At 41.4% G+C, this 26,734-nt stretch overlaps 3 protein-coding genes across 5 annotated transcripts; 1 reads left to right on the top strand and 2 right to left on the bottom strand.

Moving 5' to 3' along the window:
* Positions 1-471: 471 nt before the first annotated feature.
* On the top strand, positions 472-5,113 carry c6h17orf67 (chromosome 6 C17orf67 homolog). Its single transcript, XM_054779425.1, has 4 exons — positions 472-1,942; positions 3,030-3,130; positions 3,352-3,488; positions 4,924-5,113. The coding sequence occupies exons 1-3, from the start codon at positions 1,888-1,890 to the stop codon at positions 3,466-3,468; spliced, it is 273 nt and encodes a 90-aa protein (XP_054635400.1). The 5' UTR covers positions 472-1,887; the 3' UTR covers positions 3,469-3,488; positions 4,924-5,113.
* Positions 5,114-5,446: 333 nt separating this feature from the next.
* LOC129183074 (chromobox protein homolog 8-like) lies at positions 5,447-9,123 on the bottom strand. Of its 2 annotated transcripts, none has more exons than XM_054779905.1 (5): positions 8,844-9,123; positions 8,672-8,715; positions 8,481-8,546; positions 8,328-8,394; positions 5,447-7,052 (listed from the first exon to the last, which is right to left on the bottom strand). In XM_054779905.1, exons 1-5 carry the CDS (start codon positions 8,910-8,912, stop codon positions 6,333-6,335), a joined length of 966 nt encoding a protein of 321 aa, XP_054635880.1. In that variant the 5' UTR covers positions 8,913-9,123; the 3' UTR covers positions 5,447-6,332. The 2 variants fall into 2 exon arrangements, with proteins under 2 accessions (XP_054635880.1, XP_054635881.1); XM_054779906.1 differs by having other exon boundaries at positions 8,831-8,961.
* A 6,105-nt stretch (positions 9,124-15,228) lies between these two features.
* LOC129183073 (E3 SUMO-protein ligase CBX4-like) lies at positions 15,229-24,575 on the bottom strand. Of its 2 annotated transcripts, XM_054779903.1 has the most exons (5): positions 24,299-24,575; positions 24,152-24,195; positions 21,561-21,626; positions 18,775-18,841; positions 15,229-17,910 (listed from the first exon to the last, which is right to left on the bottom strand). In XM_054779903.1, exons 1-5 carry the CDS (start codon positions 24,365-24,367, stop codon positions 16,531-16,533), a joined length of 1,626 nt encoding a protein of 541 aa, XP_054635878.1. In that variant the 5' UTR covers positions 24,368-24,575; the 3' UTR covers positions 15,229-16,530. The 2 variants fall into 2 exon arrangements, with proteins under 2 accessions (XP_054635878.1, XP_054635879.1); XM_054779904.1 differs by lacking the exon at positions 24,152-24,195.
* Between the last annotated feature and the right edge of the window lie 2,159 nt (positions 24,576-26,734).

Raw genomic sequence — 26,734 nt, 5'->3', positions numbered from 1 at the left:
TTCAGAGGTGCACCCAACAAATGTGCACATTAGTGCGCAATAAGGTCATCAAATCTTACCTTCATCATTTAGGTATCAGCATTTAGGACCAAATGTGAGGTGAGAGAAAAAGGGGAGAAATACAGTCAGTAGTTTATCTGTGCAGCGTGAGAGAAAGTTAGAAGGTGTGCTGAAGGACCATCAAACAAAAAGTGGGACAAGTCGCCACTCGCATTAAACATGCAAAACGCTGTAGGATTTCTAACTGTTGGTTATTTTTGGAATAAATTAATAGCCCGTATTTCCAAAGTTGATATCCCTTTACATAAAATTTGATATATTTATTTACAAATTATCTTATTTGTAAAATTTTTGTGAGTATTATTTATTATTATTATTTTTTAAATCATTTCCCGGTGGTTGGGGACCCCTCCCTTGCAGCATGGTTGGGGATACGATGTGCTCTTTTACACATTTAAAGATACTGTAAGAATGCCACTTTTATACAATTGGCTGCTTTATTTTAGAATGTAAAATTCAACAAATGCGACCGGTGAATTGTATCGATTGGAATTGTATCGTTTCTACGCCGTATCGAATCGTATCGGCTCACTGTTTTTAAAATATATCATTTCTGAATCGTACCTTAACCCGGGGATCGAGATGCGTATCGAATCGTTTAACACAAACACATTTACATCCCTACTTATTAGAGATGAAAGCTTATTTCTGTGATTAATTATGAGTTAACTATGGGCAAAAATGTGATTAATCGCAATGAAATGTCTTCATTGATTGACAGCCCCAAGAACATATATATTTTATAATAAATCACATTTATAAAGGACGGCCCCACCCCCTTGTAAAAACGCCTGGCACTCTCTGCAGTTGAGTAAGAAACCCCACTCTATGGGAAGCTTGTTACCTTATTATGTATTATTGCACTACAAATTTGACGTGATCTGTTCTGTAGTTATTTATTTGTTCTTATTTGATTCCCTTTCTTATCTCTCCTTTTGTTTTGTGATGAAGTGATTAATTCATTCAATGCCAAAGACGTATCGATATGTTTTTTTAAAAGCCGAACGCTTGCTCCCAAAGACGTATTTGTACCACTGGAGGCAAAAAGAGGTGATTACGTGGGCCACTTGTCAAGCAGTAAAACGGGCACAAGGAGGCAGAAGTGCATTTGATAAGCTCAGCGTGGCTCATTTGCACTATTAACACTCTCTACTGCAAGGAGGAAGTGAGAGAGCGTGGAGGAGTGTAGTGTGCACACACACACACACACACACACACACACACACACACACACACACAGCTGTTTAGATAGTTGAGCTGTCACAAAAGCAACAGATTTGTGTCAAAGTGAAAGTCATGCTAGAAATGTATCTTTTCACAAAAAGCTGTTTTTCTCCCTTTTCTCGCTGGGAACTGATATTTGCCTGAAACGTTCCTGAAATGTTCTACTGCTGATTACTAAAGAACGCAAAAAGGGACAAACAACCTTTTTTTTCTGTTGAAAGACGACAGTCTAATCTTGGATGATGTTTATATCGCCAAAGAACACAATATTCTGTGTGCCTTTAAGTAAATCAGTCAAAATGGTCTAAAATGGCCGCTACTGAAGGGATTGTCTTATGAAAAATGGCTGGGATTGAATGAGTTCAGTTTCTGATGACATGTTTGCATTTGTATACATACTAATATATATTTCTAGGTCATTTCATCATTTCAAAGGCTTTCATGTTGTAGTTTGTAAGCTATGATTGTATTATTTGGGGGTGGCCCAGTAGAGGAGGAGCAGGAGGAGGAGGAGGAGGAGATGATGTTTTCCCTTCACCCCTTCCGGACTCCACTTTAGATCTCAAGAGGAGCAAAAGTTTGAGCTGGAAAAAGCTGGTGAGGATGAAGACACTGCTGGTGTTTCTGGCCTGTGTGGTCCTTCTGACCATCAACACAGGTAGGGACCACCATGTTCTTTGAAGTATTTCGTAGAATGATATTTGACAGGTTGAAGACTAATGCATGTACGCATCATGCAGGATGTTTATGAGTTCATCTGGATTAGAATGAATGGAGTTGGAGATACTTGATCAGACCTGTCCACATTCTGACGCGCACCTGCGAGGTCTGTGTGGATGGTGTCGCGTTCAAAGGGGAGACTTTGACGGTTATGGACGTGTCTTCAGTGGATGAATGCTACTCGCACTGCTTGAAGCGCTACGTGTTAGCGTTCACGCGCTCATTTACATGTTAAATGTTCTACTATCGTCTTTGATTCTATGCTTTGCTACGTCTGTAGCGAACTACATGTGTCATTTGTATGTAGTTCTAGTGCCAAGAGCAGCAAATCCTTTTTCCTCACTTTGCTGAAGAGCAAATAGCAGTTTTCACAGGTAGTTTGTGTTTTGCCACGTTGCCAGATGCTGCTGCGTGGGCCTGGCTCTCTGGGGAGTGAGGAGGATGAATGGACACGTTGTTACTTTTCAGCGAACAGCCAGCCCACTTCCCCCCCCCGTGTTGTGAACACGGGTTCCAGTGAGAGGAACGCTTTCTCTCGGGCGCCAGCAGCGTTTGTTTATATCAGAGTTGCTGCGCCAGAGAGATATGCAACGTAACGAAATACATGGAGGGCACCGAGACAAGGGTGCGAGACCTCCGAATTTTACGGCTTAAAGAAAAGATCGCCGTCGTTTCGTGGTTTTTTCCCATTTTTTTAATTGTTTGTAGAACGTTGATATTTAGTTTGATATATTTTTTACATTTTTAGCAAAGCTTTAATATTTCAACTTCATGCTACTAAAATGAGTTATTTTTCCTCATAATTTTGCGACATTATTCTTGTAAAATTCCGACTTTTTCTCTTTCGATTACAACTTTTGTATCTTGATATTTTGACTTTATTCTTGTAAAATTACTGCTGCTTTTCCGGTTTTTGCTGGATTTCTTCCCGTTTTTCGCAAAAAGCGCCCGGCCCGCCACTTTGGACACCCCTGGTTTAAGAGGTAAACATTTTATATATTGGATTATGCGTCTCTCCCCCTTAGATGCCAACCCCGTCATCAAGGAAAGCTTTGCTAAGCAGCTCCTCCGTAGCAAAAGGCAGGAAAGGCCAAGGAAGGCCGGCCATCCTGATGAGCCAATGAGGGTGAGGGTCATTCAGAGCACAGACAACACAGGCAGATATTATTGACCTGCTTGACTTACCGTACTGTACGTTCCCAATTTCTGTCTTCTCTCTTCTCTGCATGTCGTCATATGAGCACCTCATATAAACTATATGGACTTCTTGTTCTAATGCATTCAATTGTGCTAGAATGAATGAGTTTTATTTGTCTTTGCTACACACCGCCATGTGTGGGTCCACAGGAGCACATGCTCCACCTGCAGGCTCTGGACCAGAGGGCACAGGAGACCAACATGGAGCACTGGCTCAACCCTCACTGCTACCCACGCTGTGACAGGAACTACGGATACCCTGTCTGATGATGATGATGATCACAAAGGTCCTCATCAAATACACACTGAATGCATATACACGAACATCATTACCAGTGTGGGAAAACAACAAAAAACTAACACATTGTTCTTTCGTCTTTGGTGAATAAAGTTTTTGGGATCCTCCAGCACCGTTGGTGGATAAACCACAAGTGGAATATTGAACAAAAGAACATATTAATTGAAACAAAACACTATGCCGCCTACAAAGCCCGCTATTAAAACACCTCCAACAATGTTTTATTGTTTCGTACGCATGCTGTGACCGTATAGTAACAGGTACATTCATGATGACATGTAATACTCACAGTATTTTGCCATACTTTGGTCATGTTAAGCGTTACTTGAACGTCCTTCCTGGGCGCATTGATTTGATTTCACATAGCAACATAGAAAGGAATGCTACACCTAGCATTAACTTTTCCAAACTCAGCAGCAGCTCCAATATGCAACATTAGCGTTCGCCTGAGGCATTGTGAGTGAGTGTGTGGTGAAGCTAGCCGCTAGCCAGCTACTAGCTAGCCAGTGTGGTGTGGCAAGGTGTCACTACACCAATGAAGTAGTTCGTTGGAATAACAATGTTTCGAACAGTAATAACAATGTCGCTGTAGTTTGGTTCATACGCATGTCACATTTGGAGCGTTTCTGGAGTTTTTTTCAGAAGGCTTTTTTGGTGGAATAGGTTCATGCCATTTTGTGCCTTCTTAGCTGTCTCTTTTTATATCTTTACAACACACAGAAAACAAGACATGAGTGTTCGTGTGTCACATAAGGATTGTGGATGATGGGCAAAATTTAAAAAAAAAGTGCTTAATTGTTAAATGGCTTTAAAGTGAGCCTTTGTTGCCAAATAGTACACTTGCAGACATGGTAGCTTATCTGACACGCTGCCATTTTAGGAAAGCCAAGCCATAGGCTGGGTTCCAATAGCAGTTCGCATTGTCCTCATTGACTTCCCCTATTGACACTTGGTATGACATCATTGCCGACGTCATGCAGAGGCCACTTGAAGAGTGGATGTGGGAGGAAATGGAACGCACCTTTCCTCGTTTACTTTCAGCCCAAACAATAATGCTTCCACCACTAAGTAGCGCTATGTTGTTTCTTACAAATAATAATGACCTTCGATGTTGACTCGCTCCCTCAGCCCTCCACGTGTAAATGCCACCAAGTTCACTTCAGCTTTTCGGAGAAATGGATCTACATTTGCGATGGCGGCGGGGGCACGTGCCAATAGGGGAAGTCAACGAGGGCAACGCCAACTGATTTTGGAAAGCAGCCATCGCCTGCGACGGTCACGTGACAAACACTCCAAAACGTACCGTATAGATCAAGTGGGGCCTTGACGAGTTCAAGTCAAAGCACAAAGCTGTGTAGAGCACGTTTGAGATGCTAATATGATTTAACACTGAAATGTTGGATTTGCTCTTCTTGTCTTTGCAGACCAGAGACAAACGCGGCAGAACGATGGCAAAAGAAAAAGCTCCCGATACCGACATGTGTGACGACAAAAAAGGCATTAGTTTGTCAGAATGCATGCCTTTGTAGTTAATGTTCTATATATAACGTAGTAAATGTGTGTGTGTGTTACATATATATCGGCAACTTCTAATAGTGTGTGTGTGAACTAATTATGCGCTATTGTTTTATGTAGTATATAGATTTGGTTAATAAACAATTTGAACTGAACCAGATTATTTATCCTTTGTGTCGACTATTGAATAAACGCACGAGTTGGATTTACGCGCCGAATTTAGAGGGGATTTAAACAAAAATAGGCCTGTCCTAAATCGGCGTCCTGACAGTGCGAACATTATTTCGAAACACTGTTTATTCCCAATGTCAATCCAACTTTACATAACTTATTTTTGACCTTACCTTACATGGGACGTTTATGGGATGACGTCATGTGACAGCGAGTCACCTCTGTAATGAAAAAAAGACAAAACCAGGAGGAAAAAGCGAAATGTTTTTATTTGTTGCAAAGCCTCTTAAAACAGTGTAAACTAGCCGTTAGTACAAAAAATGAAGATAGGATTTTCTTACATTCAGAAAAGTTTAATATTTGGAATGTTCATGCTGAAAATGGGACAAATGCACGTGTGGGTATGGGGGCAGCGAAAGTCTGGACACATAATTTACATCTTACAATCATAAATATATGTACCATATAATTATTGTTAATTTTAATTATAGCTGTTCTTTTTTTAAACTAACAATGACTGAATTTCGCTGCATTATTGAGCATGTTTTGTATGAATTATGTAGATTACATGTCCGAACTTTAGGGACACCTTGTAGAGTTTCATACCTTTCAAAACAAATTGTAGGAACATGTTTATTTTTTTTTTTTAAAGAACCTCACAAAATTAAGCAGTTTGGGTGCAGTCTAAACATTTTAAATTACAGCAAAACATTCCAACCCAAAGAAGGGATGGAAAAAATGTGCTTGTTACATTTTGATGTTTCTCAAATTTTACAAGCGGTTACACACACAAAAAAAGGCTGATATAATTTTGGTCAGTACATTAAACTAGGTACAAATATATCTATGTGTATTACATATTTTGCTTTTATGTATATAACACAGCAGGGTGTCCAAAGTCAGCCTTCAACATATAAAAATATACATTTATTTAAACTATTTTTAGGTATTCAACTAATTTGCTTTCCAACACAAAGCTAGGATGTTTTGTTCAGATAGCTGAGCACATACATTGGATTTCTTATTGCTTTTAGCATCTTTAAATTACAAAAAGGTATCAAATCTTTCAATTTTATGAGGCCCTCAGAGGAAAAAGTTTGGACACAAGTTCGGTTTTACACCCCAAATGATGCTGAATTCTTTTAAGTCATCTCTTGTCTTTAAAAAAGCCTTTGGAAGTGCTGCTCTCCTTGATGGTGACAGTCAGCAAGTTGGTGGTCACGTCCGTCACCAGGACCTGTTCGACACTGCACAGAGCGGGCCGCCACGTCACTTGGTCCAAGTCGTCGTCGAGCCGAGTCGGGGAAGGCCTGTCCAGGAAGTAAGGCTTCTCCACGGGCGGGAACTGCTGCTTGGAGTGGCCGGGTGCCAAGTAGCACTTCTTAGTCCTGTGTGTGTCACTGTGCGAGTAAAGCTGCTTGTAGGATCCCCCAGCTGTCATTCCCCGCTTGTGTGGATGATGACGACGATGGTGGGGTTTATGGCCGTGGTTCTCAGGGTATTTGTGGGAAAGCAACCTCATACCTTCACCGTTCGGAACTTTCAGCAGTTTGTGAGGCCTGTGGCTGGCATGCTCCTCCGTTTTTCTCTTGCCGGTCTGCAGAGACTCCGAGAGCTTTGGGGCTCTCTTGCCAGTGTTGGGTTGACGCAAGGCCTGACGGTGCTCAAGGGTCACTTCCGGTGGTCCGACGTGTACGCCGTCTCCTCGGTTAACAGCCATGGGTGGGAAAATAGTGGGAACGACAGCTCGCAGGCCCTCTCTGGTCCTTGGGGTCACGGCAGGCTCTGAGGTCGGGTAGGTGATGTGCATTCCTCGCACTGCCTCATGCCTCAACTCATAAGACTTGGCGGAGCCTTTAGCCTGAGCCTATTAGAAAGCCATGCAAATAAGAGGGAAAAACTTGAATAAGTATACAAATAAAAACTTCACAAATGTCTTGTGTGTTCTATTTGGACCCACCCGCCCCATCATTGTACTTGAGTTAAATTTGCAGCACAGGGGACCTGAAAGCTTGAAAAGTGCAGTGAAGTGCGTGACAGAGCTATAAAACGGACAATTAGAGGAGCAAGTTCTGTTCTGGACCTAGCATTCACCTCTGAACTTCCACTGACCCTGCTCACCAAGACACATGCTGCAATTTACACCAAGGTCAACTTTAGGTCAGCAAACTCACACACAAAAAACTACTGAAGACTCATTTTTAACATACAGCTCTGGAAAAATCCACTGCAAAATTGTAATTTTACTATGTGTTTGAGAATCAAGCAGTTGTTTATTAGTTCATTCTATAAAACTACCGACAACATTACTACCAAATTCCAAATAAAGGTACTGCAGTTTAGAGCAATAATTTGCTCTAATGAAATGAAATGAAAAATGGTCAAAACAACATGTTTTGTGTTTTCAGTTTTAAACAAGCCAACACTTAAGAGTTTAGAAATAAATATCGGTAGAATAACCTTGATTTTTAAAATCAATTTTCATGCATCTTGGCATGCTCTGCACAAGTCAACATTTCCAGTGGTCTCAGATTTATTTATATATATATATATATATATATATATATATATATATATATATATATATATATATATATATATATATATATATATATATATATATACACATACACACACACACACACATAGATGTTGCGCTAGCAAGGCAGACATTTGCACGCACACAGACACATTATATATATATATATATACACACACACACACACATCCATAAATATAAAACGAGTTTTGCCAGTATTGTTAACAACACACACCTGTCAGTTATAAAACTACAGTATTTTGCCCTTCCTTCTCTCAAATTTCTTGCATGAACAAAATCATCTCTTTAGCCGGGGAAGCCCAGCTTCCGGTCCGCTCAAGAACACTCGCCCCCGCCACAGAAAAATAAAATGCGGCTGGAGGATATTCTTGTGGAAGATTATACTTTCCCTTATTCTCCCCCATTTCCCCACATTTGCCGTATATATATTCGCTGACAGGTAAGAAATTGGAACCTTGTTATCGGATGAGCTGATGACAATTAGCAACATTAGCAGCACCTGCCACTGAAGCGCGTGATGAATTCACGTGAGGCACACATGCGATACGTTGACGTAAAAAACGGAACTACGTTTACATTTACCTTGAGCAGAAACGTCTTGGGTTTCGGGCCTCTCTTCTTTGGCCCGTACAGCTCCCTTTCGCGTTCTCTGTTTGGAAACGGGTGTGAAATGTCAGCCGAGCAAAGTGCGCATGACGACATTTAACGTTCTGCTGACGAGCACGGGTCACGTACCTCTGCTCAAAGGCGGCAAACAGGCGGACGTCCAAAATATTCTCCTCTGGTTCCCATGTGCTGTATCTGTTGGGGCGAGAAATAGGGCTCATTGTGGAAGCGAGGGGTCGAGGGCACAGCGTGGCGTTAGCCTCCACTGTGTGTAGGTTGACTGTCTAGCTAGTTGTTGGCTACCGACAGTACGGACTTACTTGGGAGACCAGCCTTTCCATTTGACTAGGTACTCGATCTTACCCTACATGCCGTCACAAACACACAGACGTCACATGGTTAGCTCGCAGTTCAAAGCAATTGTTACACTAAACATTTTAATGATCGGTTATGGTTTTGTCAGACTGGCGCGTGTTCACCTCGTGCATATACCTTCCTTATCCTGCGTTTGATGATAGACTCGGCGGCGAACACCCTCTCCCCGACGGCAGACAGCTCCATGTTTACTCCAGTGCTACCTACCGTTAGCTTCCTAGCGCTAGCAGGGCAGATATTTGCCTCCAGTCCCAGCCACTCTGAATTCCCGACAGACCATAATACTCTCCAAGCAGAGAATGGACGTCAGCGTTGCGTTGCTATGGGCACCGCAGTCTCTGGTCTCGCTTTGACAACGCCCATTGGCCGAGTCGTTCAACGTATTCGAACGACCGGGCCAATGGGTATTCATGTTTCAAGCTCCGCCCCTCACTTACTCACCCGCTTGCTAAGTAAGGGGAGGAGTTTGTATCCGGGTCTTTTTCCCCGCTTCATTACTTTAAATGTGGATGTTTGAGAACTTCTATTATTAATAAGCATGCGTTTGTGAAATAAAACGGAACATTCTTTTACGCTTTTTAACGAGACGTCCATTTTCATTGAGCCCATAAAGCATGTGAATCCGAAAATACGGCTTTATGGTGCTGTACATTGCAGTATTTCCACTCGGCGTTTCTTGTTGTGTGGTCCCGTTTTTCTTCATCGCCTGGCAATATTTTCTTTCTGCGGCATGTTCAATTATTTTTTTAAATGAATCATTAGTTCAGGCATGCACTTAACACAAATACTACTAATAATAGACCTACAAGATGCTATTTCTTGATTATTTATTAATCCCGCAATGGGGAAATTCCGACTTCAAAGCCTTAACAGCATAAAAAATCTCAAATATCATCCACGAACAACAGCAGAGTATCGAGTCACTGTACACAAATAAGTACTATTTACGTGGGCGACTAAATAAATACAATGTAGATGCAAATGGAAAACGGTACAACAATCCAAACGCGAATAGCGTCAGCACACGATATCATCCTATTTTGACACAATATCGGCAGAGTTTTCTAATCAATTACTGCGAGCAAAATTTAATTTCAAATATCCGTAGCGGACAGAAAAAAAACAAATACACCATACAAGAAAGAGGTGAATTATATATTATATATATTCAGTATTTGCAAGCATCTGTCTTCAGCAAGTAAATCAACCAAATGAACTCGTTTAAATGAGCTATAGTCAATTTTTTTTAGATATAAAAAAGACATCCTGAAGAGGAGAGACGGCGGTTCTTCCAGGAAAGGCAGGCAGGGAAAAAAATGATGGTGAGTATTCCCGATTAAAAGCGTTCAGGCTGCACTAAGAAATGTCTTCATCCCCGTTTTTCCAGCGAGGGCCACGTGGTGAAAAATGAAAGGATGCAACTTTGATATTTTGTAAAGCAAGAAGTTATGTATATTTCAAGAAAAAAAAAGGTTTGGCATATAGGCGAAAAAGACTATTACTATCAACTTAGCTCTTTTCCCTGTTTTTGATGGTTTTTTTTTGTGGTTTTTTTACATTGTCCAATTATTTCAACTTTCTTCTTCAATAATCTTCATACATTTTCCTCTCGTAATATGACTTTGTTCCTTTAGTACCTCTATTGCATGCATAATATAACTTTTTCCCCAATCTAATTTTTCAAACATTGTTTTTCTTAATGACTTAAAAAAAAACTTTCTTCTTAGAATACGACTTTTCTCTCTTGACATTGTGACTTTATTCTTGTAAAATTACAGCTGTTTTACTTCAACTTATACATTTTCTTCCCGTAGTTTATCGCCAAAATATTTGGACTTTATTCTCATAACATAATTTTTTCCACAATGTAATTTTTCCAAAAATGACAATTTTTTTTGTACTACGACTTTAAAAAAAAAAACTTCTTTAATGTTATTTTTCCTCTCGTTAAGTGTTTCTTGTTAGATTGCATCTTTTTTCTCTTAATATTTTTACTTTATTTTTGTAAAATTACTGGTGTTTTTTCCCATTTCGTTTTTTTTAGTTTTCAGAATGTGCTGCAGGCCAATAATAAAATTTAAAAAGAAACAGCCACGGGCCACAAATGGCCCCCTGGGCCACACTTGGACACCCCCTGCTTTAGACTAAAATCATCCCAACAAATGTGATTGCATATGCTGTAGAAGTCATTCAGCATGAAGTTAAGAAAATGTCTTCAAAGGCCTCGCCTCCTTCAATGCCACAACATTTGGAATATGCAGGACAGCACCGAACACGAGCGATTGAAAGGTGGCAGAAAAATGTAACCTTGACGGTCCTGATGGCTTCCAACGTTACTGGCATGACAAGGAGATTCCACCTGACATGTTTTCCACATGGCACAGTGGAGGGGGCGCCATCATGATCCTTCAATGAGACAATGGAGCTTCAGGTTGTGCAGGGGCGTCAAGCGGCAGATGACTATGTGGTGATGTTGCATGGAGCATCCCTCATGATTGAAGGTGATTAAGGAATCCTTTTTTGAACATTTTTTTTTCTATTTCGGGGGGGGGGTTCTGTTTTTTTTTGAGCTGTGGTCTTAAACTTTTGATCAGCTGATGAACAGCTGATTTAACTTCGCAATAAATTGCCGACTCAAAACATTTGGTTGTCTCGCTCCGTTCTTTTTGCATTTTGAAGCTCTACTTGGAACCTCTTTAACATCCAACAGTGCAAAATGTACATTCTTGCAATTTTTCAACCGGTCTTAATTTTTTCTTTAAATTAAAAGGCAACAAATATGCATCCTCATCATATCCAGTTCATAAGAAGACAACCATTCTGTATTCAAATACATTTTTTCTGCATCTGCATTTCATTGAAGCCCATTTCCGCCATTGTAAATCAAAATTATGAGATAAAAAGTCAAAATTCTGCGATAAAGTCAGTTATGAGATAAGAAAGTCATAATTATGAGATTAAAAAATCAAAATTACAAGATTAAAAAGTCCTAATTATGAGATAGGAAAGTCAATTAGGACACAAAAAGTCAAAATTATCGGATAAATCAAAATTCTGGGATAAAAAGTTATAATTATGGGATAAAAAGTTAAAATTTTGAGATAAAAAGGCCAAATTACAAGATAGTCATTATGAGATAAAAAAAGATCATATTATCTGTTATAATTTAATTTATAATTTATAATTTATTTATTTTTTTATTATTTATATTTTTTAATTTATTAATTTATTATTTATTATTTATTATTATCATATGAGATAAGAAGTTTAAATTATGACATAAAAAGTGATACATAAAAAGTCAAAATTATAAGATAAAATGTCAATTATGAGATAAAAAGTGGAAATTTTTAGATAAAAAGTTAAAATTATGACATAAAAAGTCATGAGATCGACTTTTTAGTACATAATTACGACTTTCCAGTTATCTCAGTTATGACTTTTTATCTTGTAATTTCATCTCCTAATTATGAGTCCGTCTCATAATGACTTTTTATCTCTATGACTTACCATTTCAGTAGCATTTGCTATTCTCGTGGGCCCAAACAATTGTATTAAAAGAATGCAGTGCATTAGTCATAGTATTAACTTTTGATTTATTATTTTTTTTTTATTTGATTTTACAGTGTGCCCAGGGCTAAGAAAAAAAAAACAGTTTGGTGGTTCACAAATGGCCGCGGGCCGCACTTTGGACACCCACGTCTGTACATAAAATAGGAATATTCATGGTGATTGATGGACTGACCCGGCAGTGTTAGACACCGAAAAAAACAATTTCATGGCACTTGTGACGCACACGAACGACCAATAAGGACCGTCTTTTTTCCACCCTCCTGACTGTCGGGACTCCGCAGCTGTTTGGCCTGAAAACATGAAATTGTGATACGGTTGCAGCTGCTGCTTCTCTCACACCCCCCTCCACAAATATCGTGTCAGGGAAGCAGCTCTCTTCCGCTGTAAAGCGCTCTGTGGTTGCAGAGCGGAACAGCAACGGAAATGACCGAAATTCTGTATGAAATGGAAAACACACCATAACACTTTTTTGTTCCTTCTGCCACAATTGAACGATAGAACACATTTTTATAAAAAAAAAAATCTAAAAAGTAAAAAACATCATTTGCATTATGAAATAAGGAGAAAAGACTTGACTGGCTTCACGATGGACATTGAGTCGATGTTACGCGAGTGTTGCCGAGCGCACCCGAAAACGTGCTGCTCCGACAAAACCGGGGAGGATTTTTTTTTAAAGATGAAAGTTAAAATGCGAGGAAATACGGAAACTATTAGTTTCTACTATAGAAAACAGGATCGCATTAGCATTTTTGATATTGTGACAAATCACTTTCAGAGCAATTTTTAAGCTATACATTCCATCTTCCTAGCTTGTTTTATATGAATTAAGTCGATTAATATAGCGAGAACAGTCTATCATAGGACACCCTGATTAGAATAGCTAAAAATTAGCTTTAGTTGTCATAAATATATGCTAGTTTACCTGGACAGACTGCCATGTTGGGAAGCCATAGCATTGGATAGTCACATGACTGTCACATGACAACCACTCGTCAATGTTTCCTATATGGCACTTAGCTACTTGATGAATAGTGGTAAGCGATACCACTGCTTTCGTTTCCGATCCGATACTTGCAAATTCAGCTAATGTGTCTGTAAATTTGGAAAAGTAGTTTATTTCATGTCATAGCATATATAAATGTAATATTTATATAGCCAAGCTATTATACAACAAGAGAAAAAAAGGACAAAATTAAATGTGTGAAAATGGTATATTAAACAATCACAAAATATGTAAAACAATGAAACCATTAAAATAAACGCTTCTTTATTAAGAACTACTTTAAGAAAGAAGACTTAATTCAACGTTTCAGACAAACATTACCTCAAATGAGTGAAGTATCGACATTTTGATTTGAGAATGGATTTCATAGCATGAAGAGTTGGTAATTGGAAGTATCCATAGTTCAGTGTCAAGCACAAAGCTGTATAGGACACATTTCACCACATAAAATTGCTTATGTGAAATTTAAATATAATGCATATTGAATCTATTTCACCACAATGTTAGCAACTCTGTCATAACGCAGCGTTCCAGCCACCACCTCAGACAGTGTAAACAGAACATATTAAATCAGGAAGCCAAATATTTCCCAAACATTTTATTATTGCAAAAGATGTTTCGGACGAACTGACTTAGCACACACAAACTCAGCACTTGGCTGCGCCCCAGGATACTCAAGGCAGTGCTGGAATGGTTATTCCTGTTCAAAGGAGGAGGCGTACAGTAGGGGTGTTGCGAGATTAAAACGTGACAAGATTTTTCTTTCAAAAGAAAAAAAGTCTCATGGGCACTCAGCCTGGGATGATAATACATTAATTAATCACACAGTAAATGAAAATGAACTGGATCATTTTTGCACTGTGCACGCGTGTCTGTTTTCCTCGTCTCCCGCCTCCAAACGGGCTGGAAGAGAGTTCACTCTGTGCATTGCTTTCAGCACCTTTGCACCATAGAACAACGGCATGAACGGAGTGAGTCCTTTTGTCAGCCATACACTCTCTTTGTGTTGGCGGGGCCGCTAGCATACGCACACAGAGTGCAGAAGAGATTACATTCGATTAGTAGATTTCAATATATTGTCATATTCTTTCATCGTACTTTTCTTAAAAGTAACGGTAAAATCTAGTCTCCAATCTCGTGTATCAGCTGGTCTCGTGACACCCCTGGTGTATAGTATGTGCATAGTTACAAAAAACCCAAGAACGGACAGGTCACCGTTGACCCGCACAGATGTGTGGCGAGCTGCATGATAGATCACCCAGCTGGTGGTCTGAAGCAGACGGATTACACAGCTCATCTGGCATATAGATTTGTGACCGATATCACGTGGAGAACGCTCCCCCGCGCGGCTGCAAAAGAAATTTAACCTGGTCACATGGACTCTAAAACGCACTGCAAGCAGGAAAGAAAAACAACAACACAAGATGACAACATTTCAACAACATTAATGACAGAAAGGCGCTTTTCCTTATCAGTTTGTTGAAGCAGTCCACCCAAGCAGCACGTGTCCAACTGATCTCGCCATCACACACACACACACACACACACACACACACACACACACACACTGTACACAACGAGAAGTCACGTCATGTCAAATCAGAGCAAAAATGACGCATATATCGTTCAGATATGTACTGTATTTCGGGAACCGTCATTACTAAGATAGTTGATCCTAAAGGGAAAAATTACTCAACCACGAAACAGCATGATTTATTATTATTAGAGAAAAAACAAAGCCACATAATTCAAAACACAACATGTCTTGGAATTACTGTATAACTGTGGAGGAGTGACTGCAACACAGTAGGCTACCCTGTGTACGTGTTTGTATCGCTGTCCCGATGCCCGATGCCCTCACCCGCTCCCAAAACAGCTGTAAACATAGGGGAAAGGCTTAAGAAACACTGCCGTCTCAAGTTGGAAATTACTGCATGTGATAAAACAAGAAATGACACGTCAAGCTTTTGAGAAGAAATAAGCAAAAAAACAAACAAACAAGTAATTATTATTAAAAGCTACACAAGCTTATAAAACAGGTTCTCTTTGTACATTCACACATCTGAAAATCTAAAATATATTTTATGAACATTCATGCCATGTCCACAGGAGCACCCCAGTGCTCGGTGTTCATTCTTTAAAAATCGCTGTAGTGCATCGTAAGTCGTGTGCGTCTACTACTGCAGGAAGCGCACCCGTTAGTCAATAACTTAATTGCTCGTGTTGTGTTGTTAAATAAGGTTTAAATACATGAGATGTCATACATTTTCTTACTAAGGGTGTCCCAATTCAATATTGATATCAGATATCGGCCCAATATCAGCCAAAAAAAACATATCCGATTATATCGGTCTGCATCTAAAGTCTCCTACACTGGCATGCCGATACAAGCAGTCGATTCCAGCGCTTCGGCCCTGCGGCAGCCCTTCTATTCAGCATGCAGAACCAACGTGATCACAACAGCAGCGTGTGCTGGCGTGTTTAGCAAGGAGCAAGAGTGATGTGTTTTTGTGAAAAGTCCGAAAAAGAGATTGCAGCTGAGCGAAAGACTCGTCATGCCCAAGTGGTGGCACAGAACCGCGGTTGGTTTAATACGACCGACCTCATCGGGAAAACTGCACTTTTTGTGGAATTTTGCCCGTCATCTCCAATTCTTACGTGAGGAACACGTCTTTCTCTTTCGTGTGCATTCTAAAAGATATAAAACCAGTTAAAAATAGGCAGATAATTAAAGGTATAGTTCGGATTTTTTGACGTGACGTTGTATGACATCCCCATCAGCAGTGTAGTGCATCAACAGTGACTCCCCACCCCACTTCGTCCCGTGAGCAAAGTTCTGCTCAGTTTTCATTGTGGAAGAAAGCAGTTCCGGCTAGTTGCTGGGGTCTCTTAAGTTAAGCCTTCTGCTTCACAAAACAATATGCTTAGAAAAGAGGAATACATTTGCGCCACAAAACCGGTGCCCGCAAAAAGGTCAGACCTCACAATCGCTCAGCGTTATTTTCTCCCCATTGGTATCACTGCACGTTGCTGCTTGTCCGTTGCTGTGTATGTGTTCGGATCGGAAGATAAAGAGTTGTATGGGGACACCCCTACTTATAACACAAGCCGTTTGACCCGCTGGAGTTTTTGAAGATCTTCACCCTGGCCGGTGGTTTGTGTTTGGACATAAGGCCAAAAAAGATGCCTTTTTAAAACGTGTGGAGGTGTGGACATGTCCTTATACAGTTACACTGTAACATACTCCTTGAAGGTAACTGTGAGGCAGTTTGTCGTAATGTCTGTGATGATTATATTCCCACGGAAAGGCTGGAGAGCAGGAAATGCGTCCGCTTTTCTCATTACCTGGTCTACAACAGCCGACGATTCAACGGTGTCTGCACTGGTGATGTTTTCACTTTCGCTTTGTTCCTTCAGTTGCGTGTCTGCCTGCGTTGCATCCTGTGCGTGTCGTTCCGGCCGGCTCGCCGCAAAAGCTGCAGGCTTGGACTTGACGATGCTCAAGTCAATAGGCTGTTCTTGAGCAGCATATTCACAGCGCTGCAGTGCCAGGGCACCCGGGTGGCTGTTCTGGTTGGTGCTACCCATTTGGGTGTGTGAGGGTACTGCGTGGGAAAAGGCCAAAAACCTTTTGTTCCCTCCGTGCCCCTCACTGTCAGTATCGGAACAGTGTCGCTTTAATCCTTGAAATCCATCCTGGGTTCTTTTGCTGTCCGTGAAGGAGGTAACTCCAGTGTCCGGAGGCAAAGACAGCGGATCAGGCTTGGTTGTCAATCGTAAAGGCTGATCCACTGGACCTCTGATCTCAACATGGTTATCCTTTTCTGTCACAGAAAGCTCCGTTTTGGTGGAGTGGTCCTCTTTTTTGGAGCACTCTCCCGTAAATCCCAAATCAGAGACGGCTTTGGGTTTTTTTGCAAATCCATCAATGAGGCCGAGTTGTTTGACCAGCTTCATCTTCTGTAGGTGGGTTTCTGTGCTGCCTGGTCCTTGCGACTGCTTCTCTGCAGATTGGGATTCAGAGTTTTGAACCTTTGCCGCTCGCATTCCACTTTCCATGTATTTGCTCATGACGATAACGATGCGTCCATTCTTATTTTTGTTTTTTACAATTTTTAATTTCCGACCACTGACATTATGATCCTTCTGCTTTGCCTTTTCTGGCTCTTTGTGACCGTTGAGATCTGCTGGGAGCTTCTTCAGCTCCATGGTGATGTCCTTTACTTTGGTCAAGACACCTGAGGTCTTGTCCTGGAACCATTTTTGCTCTAGCCCAGGGGGGAGGTTGTACCCTTTGCTGGACAACTGTGGCGTGTTGACCTCTCTGGGCTTTGCGAATGCAGACTCGTGTGATTTCAGGCCTGTCTGGAAATGGTGGAGCTTCTTAGTGTTGAGCTGATAGTAGAAGTTCTTGCCGTTGGTGTGCTGCTCCGTCTGGTCGTCCTGGCTAAGAGGCTGGTACTGATGATGCTTATTGCAGTTCAGCTGGTACTTCTGACTCTGCGGACGCAACATTGGAACACAGCCAGTCTTGGGACAGCGGTCTTCATCCAGGGATGACTCATTAAGGTCAGCAAGGACACTAGATCTCCGGGCAAAAGAAGGAACCTGTAGAAGTACACAAAGAAGACACATGCTAGTGTATTGGGGGGGTCACGAGACGAGACACAAGATTGGGTCTACGAGAAAGAGATGAAATTTTAACATTACTTTTAAGAAAAGTACAATGAACAATTTAGCCGCCTCCACCCAACCGAGACAAAAACTGTATGACTGACAAAAGGGCTCACTCTGTTCATGCTGCTGTTCTATGGAATAAACGCGCCAAAGTGCTGAAACCAATGCACAGAGTGAACCCTCTTCCTGCCTGTTTGGAGGCGGGAGATAAGGAAAACTGACACGCGTGCACATGGCAATGCATTGAAGCCAGCAAAATTCTACTCCTACTTAATTTTAAGCAGAGTACAAAGATGAACTGGTGGAAATCTATGCCAACCGGATGTACATGCGTTCTGCACATGCGCAGAAGCAAGCGTGGTTCCCGTTCTTGTGGTGACAGGTTTACCTCAGCTAAGAGGAATGTCGCTGGCATGCTTTGTGTGACCGTCATTGACTTCATCCCATATGCTACCACTGACACTCTTCTGGGAGGAATAGAAGCAGCTCACGGGGGTGGGGGGTATCCTTCACCTTTTGCAGCAGTTGAGCAAAAATTCATGTACCAAACACAATAGAAATTTCTGACAGGGTTCTTCTTTTTATTGTCAGTTATCTGGACAAGTGTGCTGATGATGGAAATTATTTTAATTTCTCGTTACAGTCAGATGGATTTGGGGCATATTATGACATGACTGAACAAAAATGTCCAAATATATGTATATGATACGTGCATTTTTGCCTATGTGCCTATGTACATTGTTTCCTGCACAGTGTAGTGGTATTCCTCCATATGTCAGAGCACTACTTTCTTACCTGAACCAGAAGGTGCTTGGGCTTCGGTCCTCTCTTGCGATATCCCATCAGCTGCTCCTGGCGTTCCCTGTAAAGAGAAATCAACATCAGGCAGTGAGTGGAACCACCTTACATTGACAGAAGTTGCCGTTGCATGACAACACGATGTACACAAAATGTGAGCTCCCGGTGTAGAGTATGTTCAACTGGAGCGACTGATCAGCAAAGCAAAGCATTGCTGTCAAGGGAGCGTGGTCCTCCCAAAGTAACTTATTTAGTGAACATATCCAGGAGTCTCTTCTTGACCGCCTCCCACCCCCTCCGTATTCTTCACTCAACAGCAGTAACTCAATACTGCAGACAGAAGTGATGTCAGTGCCCTCCCCCCACATCTAATTACAGTGACACAGTGTATTTTCATAGTCTGGCATTCAGACAATTGGGCTCCCCGGAGAGACATGCAATTAGTTTCAATAAAAGGTCTCTTTTAGCACGAGAGTGCGAGAAAGAAGCAGGTAATTGCAAAAACAGACTGCGAGCGAGTTGTACGTTCTCCTTGAACGTGCCACCTGCGGATGAAAGGTTGAAGCGAAAGCACAGACGGCCTTAGAGGAAGGCCAGTGACAGTTTTAACACAAGGTGCGTCCAGTATTTGTATTCAGTTACATGTGGTCGAAGCTGGTCAGGTACTCAACAGACTTTGCGGCAGACTTCCTGCCTGTTTGGAGGCGGGAGACGAGGACAACAGACACGCATGCACATGGCTATATACTGTGTTGAGGCCGACAAAAGGATCATTTATTGTGTGATTCATTTATTTATTATTGTAAATGAACATTAAAGGTTACTTTTCCCTTCATTGAAGACGTGACTGTTCCCAAAGACTCGATGTGGCGGCGACCACCACCACCATCATGTTTTCAGTCACGTCGAGAATCACGTCTTCGATGAAGGTAAAAGTAAGGTTAAATGTTCGTTTATCCCTTTCATTCATCATTTATATGTATTTCTATGCATTTCCAATTGTTTTCTGCATGTAAAACTATCATTGTAAAACTACAAAAACCTGTTTTGGGTTACCATTTTTGGCTGAATTGGATTTACATTATTTATGGGAAAAATGTATTCGTTAACGTCCGTTTCGGTTTGATTCGGCCCTTCTTTAACAAATTAATGACGCAAGCCAAGGTTCCCGTGTAGCAGTATTGGATCGATACTTGCCTAATGTGATCAATATTTTTTACTCTTCTGATCACATCGGCAAACTTGATTATACAATTATTCCAAATATTTACATTTTTTAAATACTTTTTATTTGGGACGCTCTGATCGATCGGCCGCCGATCAAAATCGGACGATTTCCGAAAGCCAATCACCTGTGGCTCGTACCGTTGCAGCCTTCAGCGATCCCTGCGTGTCTTGCCCTGACGTCTTGGGTTGCATCCTTCTCCCACTTTCCTTCACACTGTGCAGGCGTGCCAAAACAAAAACAAACATGTCTGCTGTTTGGAACTTACCTGCCAACACATGCTGTGACAAATATCTTGCGGGGGGTAGCACATTAAAAAGCTTTAATTTAATACGGGAAGAACAAACACTTGACGGAGTATGGTGAGTTTCCGAGGTTACGGTGTGATCATCAGTCAAGCGGCCGCTGATGCAGCCAAAACTCACCAGTATGTGCGTGACGGTCAGAATGCTAAGCCAATAACCAGAAAAATAATTGAATTCATCGAACACCTCCTTTAATTTATTAATTATAATTTTTTATTAGTACTTTATTAGTAATTTTTTGGGCCCCCTGGCAATCCGGAGACCTTGGAATTGTACTGACTTTCCCCTTTTGCACGGCACCCCTGAGCAATGGCACTCATCAGAAATAAACTGAAAAATGTATCATTGATCTATGTGATCGGTATCGGACGATTCTCACTCATGGATGGTCATTATTGGAATTGGCAGCATAAAACCCTGATGAGAGCGCCACTATTTTTAATTTAGCTGATTTGTTTGAATGTATTTTAAGCATATTACATATACTGTAGATATGATATATTTTTATTACATGTTCTAAATTTAACGACTTATATTATTTAATTCACATGCACTGGCATGCGTGCAGCATCGCCAACAGTATGCCATCGCTCCTCCAGTTACATTTCACAAATGTTCACAATCGAAAGACTACAAAATAAACCACAAAGTCAAAACAAACGTGTCATTCCATTCATGCAATCGCCGTCATGTCAACAAGGTACGACTATTTAAATTATAATTTGGTAGATGAAAGAATGTATTGACCTGTTCAACATGAAAGGCGCAGATGTGGGGGAAGGGCACCCCCATAATATAAAAAGGTAGGGAAAACACTGATAAAGCATTTGAAATGGTTGCAAATCTGTGATTAATTAGGGATTATTTGAAGAAAACATATGCTGTGGAAGACACGTGCGAAGACACAGTGGACAATGACACGGTGCACTTGGTGGACAATGAGCGTGATAACTTGATGCTGTCATGTGACAAAAGGGCATGCCGCACTTTGCTCTGGTATGTCTTCCCTGCCTTGACCCTCCGACGACACCAGTTTTAATCCTAATCCAACCCCAGTGTTGAATAACAGACACACGATGTGGACAGTTCATCATCAGCATCGGATTATCGCAAGAATGTTTGGTTTGGTTGATCCTGTGAACGCCGGATGGGTGACACACGTTGTCAAGCACTGTCCTGAGAAGTGGGCAGGGTTGAACCTGTTGGGTCACGTTATCGCGTGATGAAAAATGACCTGCTCGTATGTACTGTACCTCTCTTCAAAAGCATCCAGCAGCCTGGGGTCCAGAATGTTCTCCTCTGGTTCCCATGTGTTGTACCTGTTGGAAGAGAAGATTCAACACATTTTCATGGGCAGTAATTCCCCCCCCATCACAATGGTAGTCAATAGGCCTTGTGTATGCAGTATGGGTGTCACAAGATCTTGCAAGATTAAAATGTGGCCTGATCTGAATGTCAGGTTGGCACCAGGCCGGGGCTGATAATAAATTAATTAATTGCACAATAAAGGAAAATGAACTGGATAATTTTGTCGGCCTCAATAAATTGCCATGTGCATGCCTTTCTGTTTTCCTAGTCTCTCGCCAGGAAGAGAGTTCACTCTGTGCATTGCCTTCAGCAACTTACATAGAACAACAGCATGAACAGAGTGAGCCCTTTTGTCAGTCATACAGTCGCTTTGTCTCTGTGGGTGGAGGCGGGGCCGCTAGCATACACACCGAGTGCAGAAGAGATTCCATTAGTAGATTTCATTGTACTTTTCTTAAAAGTATTGTCAAAATCTCTTAGACCCGATCTCGTGTGTCGTCTCATGAGACCCCTAGTACGCACATACCATCCAAAAGCCAAAATCAAGGCACAGTGAACTTGCACGTGGCGTACCGCATGCTTTGTAAAAGTGCATCCATCACTGAGAGGCAAACGTGCAAAAACTGACTGTTTTTTGACAGGGGTGTCAATCTAATTGGTTGTCCAAAGTGCGGCCCGGGGGCCAATTTTTTTGTCGGCAGAAGAATTTGCAGTCGTGTGGACGTGACTTTCATTCTTTTCAGTTAACTTTAAAGTGCTCATAACACCAAAAACAAAGTTTGCAAAAAACGATAACAAAATCCAAGTACTCAGTAAAACAACTGCTGTCATAGAAAAATAAACAACTTTCCGCCGTCATCTTGGCTGTGACGTCACACCCGGAAGCCTTTCGGCAGTCACTCAGCCACGGAGGCACAGCAGGGCGAGGAAAGAGAGCTATTTTCTAACATTTCAAACTGTTCTTCGGTAATGAAAGACTTTTTTGACGCAGAAGAAAACGAAGGCGTGTTTGAGGAAGCGTTGGGCATCAGACCATACAGATTTGAGCCGTATCTTGACGAGCTACATGGGCATAGACTCTGACAATTCTGAAAACCAGGCAGCCAATAGCGGTGGTCAAAGCCATGTGAATGTGTGTACACCAGCTGACAGTGAGACACTGTCATCTGATATTACACACAAAAACACATCAACAAGAATGTTGTTTTGCTGGTAGTGATTGCTACAGAGATATATGCAGACTAAGCTACAAGACCAGTGAGCAGTGATTGAGGAAAACTGCATTTTTGCATTGAAATTTGACATGAAAACATATTATTAGATTGGTAGAATATATCTAGCACAAAAATGCAGATTTACCTCCTGTCACCATGGTACGCTTTTCCACGGTCCAACATCTTCTGGGTTTTTGACATTTTGTATCGCCGTCTGCGTCGGTGCTTGTGTTTTCACTCACACCCAATCTGGGTCGAAGAAAGATAGTCGAGACAGCTGATGATAGAAGCACCGTCTGCCAATACACACTCACTCCCAAATTTTCCTTTAACTGAGGAAGAGAATCAAAACAATTCCTCGAAGTGTGCAGAGCACAATACCGACGAACCTGACAGTGTCCATTTTGCTTGTGCCTGGTCCATTTATGGCGGCGAATTGGGCCTTTCGGTAAGGTCAACTAGTTTACTCCTTCTGCTCGAGTGTTTGAGCAAAAGCTTGCCACACAACGCTCAGGCATATTATCAAAAAGTATGTATGGTATAACAACAGAAATTCATAAAAAAATGCGCCACCAATGGAAGCAATGGAAGGTGTGTTCCGGGTGTGACCATTCTGCCCCAGCCTCCAGAAAGAGACTGTTTTTAGTGACAAAAACTTGACAAAATTCAACATTCAAGCATTTCAATGTCATTTTTCATGGGGAAAATAATAAGATTTGGTGTTTTGGTGTCATGAGTACCTTTTTGGTCCTCCAATCAGGCACACTCTTCTGATGGCAGTTTGTCAAATGAAAGTGAAAGTGAAATGAGCCTAGACATTGTCAAACACTCACTCAGAATTGACTACATGCCCGGTCCAAGTTGCTCAAACGCTGCGATCATTATCAAAGAGAAAGATGGCAAATCTGAACATGGGAAAGAATCTGCACCTATGGAATGGACAGTGATAACTAAGCGGGTAGTGCTCTCATTATTGATATTTCCTCCTCCCAATAAGCCTGTTCATCCCTACAAAGTAAAAACATGTCTTTTTCATTTAATTCTTGTATCTAATATTTTTATTATGGTACCTTACATGTCCTTCATGTGTACAGTGTGAGTAACATCGGTGTTAATTTAGGTATGGTGTTAAGTTCCGACTTACACTAAAATGAAAAGGAAACGTGACGGAAAGAAGTGCAATTTTGTATGCTGTAAATGTACAAAAACAAAAAAGATGAAGATATAAATGTGTCTGACTGACGTGCATTATTTCCAGGCAGGGCCTTGACGTAAACACCTGTGTGTTACAACCTCATCGTCACATTTATTGGCTCACTTACTTTGGGGACCATCCTCGCCACTTGACCAAATACTCAACCCTGCCCTGTGAATGGACAGATGAAGCAACGTGAGCCGCATAAAACACACTGGCCGTGTCACCTTTCAACCGTCGTACGAAGTACACAAGATATCTTCATTTGTCAAACCTTCCGGCTGCGCTTCTTCTCGATGCTCTCCACCGCAAAGACGTGCTCTCCCGCGGCGGGAAGCTCCATTTTCACACGCAAGTGCGGCTGCTCCTGTTTTCTTCCACTTCGTTCTTTCCACGTCCTCCACGTTATTTTTTTTTTTTATAAATCCCCTCGCGGTCTTCCACCTCGTCTGCTGTCTCAACCTTTCTTCCCTCGCTTTGCCCTCAGAGACTCGCGATGTCGGACAGTAGCGAGCCGCGGCCAGAAAGCACTTCATGGAAATAGCTGTTTGTGTGACATCAAACGGCGATGACGGGGGGCGGGGTCATTTCAATGCTGCTTTCACGGGCTGTGGGAATATTTGCAAACACGACTGAGAACGATTTTAACTTGAATTAATTGTTAATTTAAAAAAAAGCCACATTCTGCCTGTTTCCAAAAGTTTCTGGCGAATTTACACCTTTCAAAAGTTAATATACTCATTATAATCCGTCAAGGATACATTCAATCTACACTCTGCTGTATCCATGCAGCAGGGGTATGCAAAGTGCAGCCCGCAGCAACAGTAAAAACAGAACAAATCTGCAGTAATTTTACAAGACTAAAGTCAAAATATTAAGAGAAAAAAGTTGCAATCTAACAAGAGAAAGTCATAATTTTACTTTGTAATATTATGTGAAAAAAACAATCCATCATTTTAGTAGCATAAAGCTGAAATATTAGAGAAAAAAAATAATTTTTTAAAGTCTTAGTATGAGAAAAAACAAAATGTTGGAATTTTTGGAAACTGAGTCAAAGTGAAAATATTGCGAGAAGAAAGTTTACAAGAAGAAGTTGAAATAAAATTTAATCAACAACAGCAACAACAGAAATGGAAAAAACTTCTGTAATTTTACAAGAATAAAGTCACAGTTTTATGAGAATAACCTTGGAATATTATGAGGAAAAATAGTAGCACAGAATTGAAATATTAAACAAAAAACAGGTTATGTTTTTAAAGTCAAAATGTGAGAAATGAACAAAACAAACTGAAGTTGTCATTTTTGGACATTTAGGTTGGGGAAAAAGTTATAAAACGGGAATAAAGTCCAAATATTATGGGAATAGAGTCATAAGAGAGTGTCAAAGTTGCATCCTTTCATTTTTCACCATGTGGCCCTCGCTGGAAAAAGTTTGGACATCCCTAGTATACAGCGTCTGTCCAACAACCAGTAGCAATTTTTCCACAGTGGGAGTTGAACATGCAACCTGCCCAATCTACTCCACTTCGACTATACTGCCATAATTAAACATGATTTGATTTGTTCACTCATACAGTCTTCTGGTATGACATGTTTGTGTGTGACTATAATGTGCATGCTGGTGGGTAGAGGAGTTGAAGTTATTATAAACAGAAAGGAGTGAAATTATTAAGTTCTTACGTCTTCTTTTTATTTGCTTCCATGTTGGTGGAAAAGACGCGCTTTTAAATCAGCCTGGAGTTTGAGACGTCATCCGCCATTTGTGTTCAACCAACCGCTGGCATCTTCTCGCACAGCACCAGGCGGCGGTCAAAAATACGAGCTCAGATGAGACATTGAATGCAACCCCCACCCAACTCGCCCTGCTGTCCGTGTGTAAAATGCAACCTTGCGAGGCCTTTTCTTGTGCTGTGACAGGAGTTTGAATGGCAGATCGTAGCTGTTCTGCGCATGACATCAAGGAGTCAAGCTCACGTGGGAATGGCCGTTCTTCGGCGCCAATTTTCTGGTGGATATATATATATATATATATATATATTTCCTGATAATAAGTGGGTGATGTATTAGTAACAAAATGATGCCACATCATTTGATAGAAATGAAAATGATCACCCTATAGAGGGGGGAAATCAAAGATACCCCAAAAATGAAAGTGAAAAAATGATGCAGCACACTGGTCCATTTTGCTAAAATGTCATTGTAGCAACTCAAAATGATTCTCAGTAGTTTGTGTGGCCCCCACGTGCTTGTACGCATGCCTGACAACGTCGGGGCATGCTCCTAATGAGACTACGGATGGTGTCCTGGGGGATCTCCTCCCAGATCTGGACCAGGGAATCACTGCGGTACCTGGACGCATGGAGGAGATTCCAGGAGACAGGTAGTTACTCCAGGAGAGCTGGACAGGGCCGTAGAAGGTCCTTCAACCCTCAGCAGGATCGGTATCTGCTCCTTTGTGCAAGGAGGAACAGGATGAGCACTGCCAGAGCCCTACAAAATGACCTCCAGCAGGCCACTGGTGTGAATGTTTCTGACCAAACAATCAGAAACAGGCTCCATGAGGGTGGCCTGAGGGCCCGACGTCCTGTAGTGGGCCCTGTGCTCACTGCCCAGCACCGTAGAGCTTGATTGGCATTTGCCATAGACCACCAGAATTGGCAACTACACCACTGGTGCCCTGTGCTCTTCACTGATGAGAGCAAGTTCAACC

Source organism: Dunckerocampus dactyliophorus, chromosome 6, assembly GCF_027744805.1.
Source record: "Dunckerocampus dactyliophorus isolate RoL2022-P2 chromosome 6, RoL_Ddac_1.1, whole genome shotgun sequence".
Classification (NCBI taxonomy): Eukaryota; Metazoa; Chordata; class Actinopteri; order Syngnathiformes; family Syngnathidae; genus Dunckerocampus; species Dunckerocampus dactyliophorus.
Note: the sequence above shows the minus strand (reverse complement) of the source record. Positions and strands in the feature narration are given on the sequence as shown.